The sequence below is a fragment of the Chanos chanos genome, chromosome 12 (assembly GCF_902362185.1).
Source record: "Chanos chanos chromosome 12, fChaCha1.1, whole genome shotgun sequence".
Lineage (NCBI taxonomy): Eukaryota > Metazoa > Chordata > Actinopteri > Gonorynchiformes > Chanidae > Chanos > Chanos chanos.
In genome coordinates, this window is record NC_044506.1 from 14,335,091 (window position 1) to 14,345,343 (window position 10,253).

Genomic DNA, 10,253 nt, shown 5'->3' on the forward strand with positions numbered 1-10,253 from the left:
TATTTTAAGATGATTTACAGCAGAAACATGTCAGTATTGGAATGAAATGTATGTAGAATCTGATGTCGATTTTTTTAAACTGCAATTTAGTGGGGGTTCTTTTTCTTTTTCTTTTTTGGTCTTTTTTTTGGGGGGGGGCGGGGGGTGTTCCTTGTTTTGTCTTCACCCTAGCATCACCATAACAATGCTTTGAATGCCCATACTGTAATCTATTTCCAGCAGTTAATTCAGATCATTCTTATAAGATGACTTCACTAAACTACTCACTTGAGTCAGTTCACTGGAAAAGAAAAAAAAAAAAAAAAAAAAGCTTTCCTTGCACACAACCACAACCCCCACATAAGACACTTTGGTACTGAGTCAGTCAGCGCAGTGGTGGATTCCTGTGCTGCCAGGTCACAGAGGTAACACGACTGGGGCAAACCTGAAGAGAAGTTCATGTATACTGATAAACAAATACAGTGGTACTACTTCATGTAAACAAGACCCTGTTTGCCTTCATGTTCTCTGCTTTGTCGTCCCACATTTCAATATGCGTTACTATTTATGGATCATGACAACGTGGCCTGTTGCCCTTTCATTACTTCAGCAAGCGTGTCTACTTCATTTTTGTCTCATCCAAAAAGACCATGGTCCTTTGGTATTTCCTTGGTCCTTTTTGATCATTTCAGATTTTTCAAACTGAAAAAAAAACAGGTTTTATTTATGTGCAAGTAGATATGTGATAGTGTTGTATAGCAGATGTAATTTATAATTTGAGGAAATATTTCAGTGAGCAAAATGATTACATCGTTCCACCATAATGTCAAAATGAGATGAAGATTATTTTCCCAATGAATCATTTCCATCTGAATTTGTGCTACTGTGTATATGCATGCGTCTGGTCACACCAATGATCCTTGATGCATCATCAACAAGTAATACAATTAGGGCACTGCATGATAATTCTTACATTACATGTTCATTTGTTGAATATTTTAGATTGCAAGATAAGCTCCTCTGAACAATATTTGGACATTTAATGTATTAAAACGAGTTAAATTGAGTTGAACGAATTCACAAGGTTTTTTTTTCTTACCCCCTTGGTGTGTTTTGTTGCGGTTGTTTTATGAAGGACACGATATCAGAAGCAATTAGTTTTCGCTTATGTTTTCAGTGAACTCTCCCATAACTAACGGTAGAGTCGTAAATATTATCGTAGTTATGATAGAAGAATAAACAAATACTTTTCTAAGCCGAGTCTGAGCCTATGATATTGTAATATGATCTTGTGTATGATAACATGAATGTAGTCATGTGGGCATTACCCCCTGGGCAGGTTGTGGAGATCCCTGAGTCATCTTATTGTGAATGAAAAACTAAGGATACCGTCTAAAGCACACTGACTTATGAATGACTAACTGATGTTTAAGCATATATTTGTCTTACAGTGAACTATTTATACACATAAGGATACTAGAGTCATTATTACTCATCTATGATTATTGAAATCCTCTAGGAAGTTTTGTTGTCGTAAATTTGTCTTTTTAGAGTTGGACGATGGTAAGCAGAGTTCTGATCATAGTGTCAGCTTACATGGCAACACAGGAAGTTTGGCCATGACAAACATGCTTGTCTCTGACTGTTTGTGAAATGGGAACACAAACATTTTAGATGTGACAACCACTTCCAGTTCCAAAGAAAAAAAAATCTGGAATATAGTGAAGAATGAAAAGAAATAAAACGCATTGAAAAGAAAAGATTTTACTTTGGCACTGTACATTTTGAGAGAGTGTTGTAGTAGTGAGGGGAAAGATTGAGGGCTGCATTTGGGTGAGAAGACTGCCACTAGTATGGCTGTCCTATATTTAGTAGACGGAAGGAAATGAGATAGATAGAGATAGAATGATACGTAGAAACCACAGGCCCAATAACTGCACAAATAAAAAGCAAAGGGACATAAATTAGAAATAAACAATTAAACAGGTCCTACACTAATTGATTAATCAAATTCTGCTTTTCATTAGACTACTGATCACTGGGAAAAGCAGTTTTGTTATTTTGGAATTAGTTTTTTTAAAAACTGAATCGGTATTAATGCTGTGAATGCCACCAATAGTAATTAAAGCTTGAAATACACTCAAATGACAATTTCGTGAAAATGTATTAGTAATTGGATTTAACGTAGAAACGAAACCACGTTACATACAAGTTTTTGTACAATTTACCGCCAGGTAATGACACATTGATAAATAATTAATGACTAAATAATATAATTAATCTATGTAAACATTGAAACAAACAAACAAACAAACAAATATATTCACATGTACATAAAAATAAACTTAATAAAAAAAAACTTATTATTGGGCCCAGCTAGTAAACCAGGGGAGAAAATCACAATATTTGAGGTCGGTGATAAACCCTGAAAAGGGATAGAATGACCGTAGTTTTGTATATTACATCTTCAACTAAAAAGGGAAAATAAAGTGCTGAGGGAAACTACGATTAGGAACATGAACTTTCAGGGAGCATGGTCTCTTTTCCCCAAAGACGTGGAGAGATAATGGGCTTGTGGTTTTTTTGTGTGGATAATCACCCGCGAACTTGTGTTTTTTGCGTTTTAACAAATACAAAAACTTCATGGTTTCCCCCTCTCCATCTCTCTCTCTCTCTCTCTAACACTCACACTTTCTCCACTCTGCGTGACATCACTGGAGTTTCCCCTCTCTGTTTCTGCTTTTAAATGGCTGCCCTCAGTCACTCAGTCAGTCAGTCAATCAACAGACCTGAGGAGTGAAAACATACACACAAAGGATTTCACTCGCGATAAAATACTCACAGCCTGCGTGAAGAAGACATAGAAAGAATTGCTGATAAACTTCTGTTCTGTTCTAATATTTGGACTACATAACCAAACATTTACAATGAGCAGCACCACCCAGACTACGTTGGACGTGGAGAGCGGTGTTTTACCCACAGAACAAGTGTTGGTGGTACGGCAAAAGAAGTCATCAATGTGCTCAAACAGCTGGAAGCTCTGTGCAGCCCTGCTGGCTGTGGCTTTATGTGTTGCTGCTGCAGGCTTCACCATGCAGCACCAGGTGAGAAAGCCGCCATTGTATTTCAATATCACATCTCTTTGGTTTCTCTGTTTGAGATATTACAAGACTCCAAACTGTACTATTATTGGTGAGTCATAGTAGCTAAAGCCAGATCGAATGACATTCACTGAATTGGCATTCATTAAGATGTCACTGTATAGAAATAAAAGCATGCATTAGACAATATAGCCACGGTTAAGTCTGAATAATCTAACTTCCTTTGTTTCTTCTTCTTTTTTTTTTTGTCTGTCCAGAAGAAGAATATTCAACAGGAAGGAGAAGGTAAGCTCATTTCCACAATTGTTTCAGTTCTTCAATTTTCAGCTGTAATTCATCAAGGGCTCTCCTTTCATAGGCTACGTATTTAAAAAGATGTTCTTTTCCTCTGTAGGCTTGCATCTCTCTCTCAGACAAGTCTCTGCAAGTTCCAAAGATGCCATTCATTTAGCAGGTAAGACCAGTCCCAGAGCTTCATGCTGATTCAGAAGTGAGTTGTAATGAATGGGGGAATTAGCTGTGCATTAGCGGTGAAGTTGCCGCAAAGAAAACAAATGACTACTAAGGATCTGCCACATTTGAGCGTAATTTCAAAGACTGGAGCATATTTTTATATATTATTTCATTCAGCGTTGATTTGTGTTCACCCCTCAGTGACACCTGAGGATAAACATTGCTCCAAAAATATCTCGAGTTAAGTGTGTTGGCGAAGGCTGTTGCCGTTCTAAAAAAAACAAAAAAAAAACACACACATTTCGTGGATAATTAGAGTATTTATCTTACCATGTTTGAGATGTAGGAGAGAAATCAACCGTATTTAGTTTCATTTGTATCTGCTTTGAGTCTTTTGCAATGGAATCTGACTATTCCCATATTTTCCTTTCAGGTGATTACAATCCTGACTTCTCACACAGCTCCGTTCAGTGGAGGGATAACGAGGGACAGTCATTCTCAAAGGGCCATCTAAAACTGCACGACAATGAAATCATTATCCCTCACGATGGCCTCTACTTCGTCTACACCCAAGTTTCTTTCAGCGTCAACTGCAAGGTCGACACAGCCAACTCTGATGACCTAGACATCGTTAGGCTGAGCCACACGGTGTCGCGCTGGTCTGATTCTTACGGAAGCTATAAACCGCTGCTGAACGGGCTGAAGTCAGTCTGCAAACGGGTCGAGGGTGAAGACGATGGAGAGAGATGGCATAGTGCCGTATATCTTGGAGCGGTCTTCAAGCTGCATGCCAAGGATAGGCTACGCACTGAAACAGTAGAGGAGTTTCTGCCTAATTTGGAAACAGATGATGGCAAAAACTTCTTTGGTGTGTTTTCTTTGTAAAGGCGGGAAAGATAATTTGGGATGGACAGTAAAGAAAAGTAACATCTATGAAGGGAATGTTAAGAGTCGAGTTACATTTGATAACCAACATTTATTTCACCGTAAGGTGTTCTGCTCATTCGACCGAAATTTGTTCTAGATCGAAACAAATGAGTTTGTTTTATATTAAAACAAATGTAAACTTTAAAAGTCTGTGTAGGCTAGCTCTTGAGTAGCCGAGTGAATTGCACTATTGTACGAGATAGTTGTATTTCAGTGGTTTTAATTTCACTACAGGGTAACTATCTTGGCAGAATGAATGTAAGAACATTTAAGACTTTACTGCTCTCAAAGAAACTATTTAATGTATTTAATATTTATTTGTTAAACTAAGTACTTGTATTTATTTTCACTGTGATTATTTATTTATTTAAGTGACATTGTATGATTGTTTATTGTTTCTGAAAGTCTATTCAGTGCAATAAAAGCTGTTATATTAAAGACGTTTCCATTTCCAGTTAATAAGTATGCGCCCGTGTTTACAGCAGAATGTAGCACAAATGTTAAAATCATGTAAAAAATCTTCAGGTCTATTAGCCATAGATTCATCTCCTTATTTAATCACGGCAGGGCCATCAAGCCTGCGCTGCACCGTTCCACTTGAGCAACATGGGATCAAGTGGTTGGATAAAGATCACAACAGCAGCAACCAGAGGAAGAGGCCAAAGATACTGAAGTCAACCAGAGAAATCAGAGTGAACCAGAGGAAGGTCAGGATTATTAGAGCCAACCAGAGGAAGGCCAAAGATACTGAAGTCAACCAGAGAAATCAAAGTGAACCAGAGGAAGGTCAGGATTATTAGAGCCAACCAGAGGAAGGCCAAAGATACTGAAGTCAACCAGAGAAATCAGAGTGAACCAGAGGAAGGTCAGGATTATTAGAGCCAACCAGAGGAAGGTCAGGGTCATTAGAGTCAATGAGAGGAAGGCCTGGGTTATTAGAGTGAACCAGAGGAAGGCCAGGGTTATTACAGTAGAGTGAACCAGAGGATGGTCAGGGTTATTACAGCAGAGTGAACCAGAGGATGGTCAGGGTTATTACAGTAGAGTGAACCAGAGGAAGGCCTGGGTTATTAGAGTGAACCAGAGGATGGTCAGGGTTATTACAGCAGAGTGAACCAGAGGAAGGCCTGGGTTATTAGAGTGAACCAGAGGAAGGCCTGAGATGTTAGAATCCACATACATGGTTGACCCGCTAGCACAAAAAAGAAACTCTTCATTTTTAGAATTGGATCATATAAGGTTAACCTTATAAGCTTTTTATTTTATTGATTTCCTGACCATATATAGAGATTATTTTTAGAACTACATCAAAACCACACTGGTCATTTTTAGAAGGGATGAAAATCTACAAATAGGTTCTGAATTTCCATTTTCATGTTCCGTAGGAACAACATGGGAAATGTCAGTTGATTTTTTACAGTGATCTCAACTTCTTGAAAAGCTTGAAAAAGTGGAACAGAAAAAAATAATGTGAACCTGAAACAATGCCGGCCCCGTTTCTGTAAACAATCTTTATGTCTACGCCAAGTTGAAATATTCATCAGAGGAAAAAGTAGAAAGGGTTAGACTGCATTATCTTAAAGAGTCAATGTTTGCCAGACCTATGTCACTTTACATGAATTTGCAGTTTGCTTTTTTTTGACGCTACGTATAGCATATTTCCATTTACTCAAATACTTCCTCATAAAGCAGCCACAATGATGAGGGGAACTCCCTGATCTGCAACACTCAGCCCTTCACCACGTCCGGTGACAGAGCCTCACACACACACACACACACACACACACACACACACACACACAGAGACAGACACACAGTCCTGGGCTTTTCTTGGTAAATCCAGACAACCCCCTCCTCTGCCTTTCTCTTTCTGTCTCTGTCTCTGTCTCTTTCTTTCTCTTTCTCTCTCTCTCTCTCTCACACACACTCACGCACACACACAAACATACAAACGCTGCCTATGTCCTCCGAAAAGATAACTCTGGTATCTGTGGTGAGAAAGGAGAGTGGGGAGGTCTGTAGGTGGAAAAGGCGAAGAATTCACAAAACCCAGCGGTGACACGATGACGGCTGAATCATCACGGAGAAACCACGGTACTCCTTTTTTTATGTGGCTGGGCTTGACTGATGTGGGCCAGTTGCGGTCAGTGGCATCATTTTCCCACTGAAACCCTTGCCACCTGTAATACAGAGGCATGTGACTCCTGATAATCAGTCGCTGGGAGGATGTCTTGGTGATCTTCCATGGGACTGAAAGGTACAGTTACCCTGGATAATACAGTTTCTCTTTATCTCTGCCCGTGAGAGACCTGCTCTCAGTTCAGCCTTTAGGTGTTTAGGTCTGGTCCTCGACAGCCTAGCATAGAGTCCGAGCATTTTTCAACATCATCACATATTCACAGGCTGATTCCCGTGAAATAGCTGTATATAGACCATGGCCAGTCAGAATAGAATATGAATATGAATGAACTCTGTCTGTAGTGCTGCTTTTGCTGACCTCATAAAGTAATTTCTAAGTTGATAACTAAATAAATTAAAGGTGATTACATCATATGTCCATCCACAGGGAATGTATTTACATGCCACTGAGAGAATTATGCTACTGGCAGAAAGTGTTCCTTTTCAGCCTTTTTAAACTTCTTGTGAATCACCACAAATGAGTTTTAAATAAAGGAGATTTGCATGATTTTCTGTACAGCTGGAGAGCACACTAGCTTAATTCTAGACAACCCAGACTGAGTTGGTCCTGCAAACACCAGCAGATGTGGCCTAACACACAATTCCTTTTCATTTATAAACACTTGTTAACTTAACCTGACAATCCAAATACACTCACTCACTCTCACTCACTCATTATCTAAGCCGCTTATCCTAATCAGGGTTGCAGGGGGTGCTGGAGCCTATCCCAGCGCTAACAGGGCGAAAGGCGGTGAAACACCCCGGACAGGTCGCCAGTCCATCGCAGGGCACCAAATACACCCTCTTCTCTAATAACATTGACTTGTCCTCAGCCCCAGGGGCACAGTGAAAGATGCACTGCTGACAAAATGGGTCATGGAAACAATTTTATTTAGACACCATTCCTGTTGTAGCTCACATCTCGTCTCACGTCTCAAAAATCTGACATCTATAATGGTAAGTATAAATATAATTTCAATACCACACAAGAATACAATTTATACCATGTATATATGTATATTGTATGTGCAAGATAACACATTTATCATGTACATATAGTATTTACAGTCAATATTTGTGCATATGATGGTCTGAATAAACATTATCACTGCTATCATTGTCATGGACTAGACGGAAACAGAGAAACATTTATTTAAAAAAAAAAAAAAAGTTCTGAAGAGTTTGTGTTTTTGAATCCGATTTGAGGAATTCCTCAGTATTTTACACTTTTTATATTCTGAGTGGTCTCCCCACATCCATTTTTCTACATCTGATGTTTAGCATATGCTGGATTATGTATATCTGCGTAGTGGAGCACCTTAAAGCGTGTTCGGGCAAGTGGCGGGGAATGAGGTAATGCGTTCCTTTCCATAATCATTTATGGACAGAAAAAAAAAAAAACAAAAACTAAAAAAAAACCCCAAACTGGGGGAGGAGGAGAGACAGATAGAGATCTAGGGAGAGAGAGCGATAGAGAGAGTGTGTGTGGAGTGGGCTTATGTGTGTGTGTGTGTGTGTGTGTGTAGTTGCCAATGCAAACCACAAGCAAAAAGAAGGTTTTGCACAGCTGCTTTGGGTTTCAAGATAACATCGCTCTGTCACATAACCCATGACTATTCCTTTAGATATCAAACATGAAATGTTCGAAATTTACATTAGCATTTATTCCCCAAAGCTCATGGCCAAAGCACAGAGCAGCGCACTAAATTTTACCATGAAGTGAGACTGACACTAACAGAAAGCAGGAGGCCTAGAAAAAAAAAAAAAAAAAAAAGATGACGTGATGCAGTAAGTCACAGCAAAGTCATGCAGTGAGTAAACCACACAAACCACTCTTTTTAACCTTTTTTTCTGAATATGTCGAATATTTTCCTCTCCAACCGCTTGCGGGGGAATGTAGTTGAAAGAATTTGCATTGCGGAGAAGCATGCTGAGGTGGCATCACCACCATGGCAGGTGTCACTAAAGAGCTAACCGGATTACAACAGATGAAAGATTCAATCTAGACCTTTCTGCTGGGGAGAAGAAAGGAAGAAAAATCAATAACGAAATTACATACTTGCCTCCCAAACAGCCAACAGAATGCTTAACTGCACAACAATCAAAAACTCAATATTGCATTACATCTGCCTGCTCCTTGAGGATGCCTCTTACCGGGCTCATGTGTCTCTTTTCAGAAAACACACTTCAAAAATGCACACAACACAATAATCCTTACCCTTCTGTTTAAGATACTATTTCAGCTTCATCCAGAAAAAAAAATCAGTATTCTTAATGACGTTCTAACAGGAGTGAATAGCACATGCCCATGTGTGAATGGAGCTTGTGCTTAGACCAAAGTGTTACCACACTGTCTCAGTCTGTTCCTCATGGTGAAAACTAACGTCTTTTAAGGCAGTGTTTTCCAGTCCTGCTCTTCAGATTCTCACAGCTCTATACATTTGAGGTCTCACATCTAACGTGACCGCTTCAGCTAATCAAAAGCTTGATGATGAGCTGATGAGTTGAATCAGACGTACTAGAGCAAAGAGAGGGAGAGAGAGAGAGAGAGAGAGAGAGAGAGAGAGAGAGATCTCAAAGGTTCAGGCTATGGACTCCCAGGAACAGAATGGGGAAACACTGTGTTAAGGTGACCTTAATCTGTCCATAAAACACCATCACATGTACTGTATCTGACATGTGCTGTATCTGACAGTTCACTTCACTTGAAAGGATTATGTAAGAACATTGCATCGAACAAAATAAACAGATGGGTGAGACTGTGTTTCCTCTGGTGGATGAATGTATCAGGCCCTTGTTCTTTCTCTCAGAGGTGGTCACTGACGATACAATTAAAAATGATGCAAATGCCATATCACTTGACAACAATGAGCAAACAGCCTGGGAAAACAGATACCTGTTTTCATATGTGATCAAGAGAGAGAAATGTGGGGACTTACTGACAGGACTGCAGGTACCCAGGCATTCCACACAGGAGAAAGAGGGGGGAGGAGATAAAAAACTTAACTCAAGTGAAGTCTATGCAAGGATAAACATAACAAGAGTTGTATTAATAACAAGGGCTTGGTTCAGGCAAAGTAGTGTGTTTGCATAATGTCTTCCAGTCAAGTCAGCTATGTGGATTTTTACAGTGTGAATAGTGGTGCTGCACCTCTGTTGTCAGGGACTAGTAAGCTCTAGATGGGAAAGAAACTCAACTACCCATAAACCCCCACTCACAGCTAGCACATAACCAGCAAGCATAGCATCAGTCGACTTAACAAAAACACAAAGTGACAGAAAGAATCAATTAAAAATGCTGTTAAACGCCACAAAATGCAGACAGCTGGTCCTTGGTAGACTGAGTGAACAGTTTAGTCTCCTTGAGTACGAAGTGGTTCTTGCTTCTTGGAAAAAAAAAAAAAGAAAAAAAAAGAGCGTCAGAAACACGTGGGAGAACAAGCTCTGCAGGCCAATAAAAAAAGATGAGAGCAGCCAATAAATTTGCTCTCCACTGAGATAATTGTACAATACTATCAGCAGCAGGCCAGAGGGTCTGACAGGGATTATGTCACTGTAAAAAAGAGTTTCCCCATTGGGTGAGAGCCCTCAAAGAGCAGGGAGGGAAGAGAGAAA

General features: G+C 39.6%; 1 protein-coding gene across 1 annotated transcript; it reads left to right on the forward strand.

Annotated features, from left to right (window-relative positions):
* The first annotated feature begins 2,906 nt into the window (after nucleotides 1–2,906).
* Nucleotides 2,907–4,418, forward strand: tnfa (tumor necrosis factor a (TNF superfamily, member 2)). The gene is made up of 4 exons (XM_030788513.1): nucleotides 2,907–3,083; nucleotides 3,338–3,365; nucleotides 3,475–3,534; nucleotides 3,967–4,418. Exons 1-4 carry the CDS (start codon nucleotides 2,907–2,909, stop codon nucleotides 4,416–4,418), a joined length of 717 nt encoding a protein of 238 aa, XP_030644373.1.
* The last annotated feature ends 5,835 nt before the right edge of the window (nucleotides 4,419–10,253 follow it).

Excerpts from the sequence above, each read along its gene's own strand:
- tnfa (XM_030788513.1), top strand. The coding sequence starts at position 2,907 with ATGAGCAGCACCACCCAGACTACGTTGGACGTGGAGAGCGGTGTTTTA. Across the intron at positions 3,084-3,337 it reads GCTTCACCATGCAGCACCAG|AAGAAGAATATTCAACAGGA; the intron begins GTGAGAAAGCCG and ends TTGTCTGTCCAG. Across the intron at positions 3,535-3,966 it reads AGATGCCATTCATTTAGCAG|GTGATTACAATCCTGACTTC; the intron begins GTAAGACCAGTC and ends TTTTCCTTTCAG.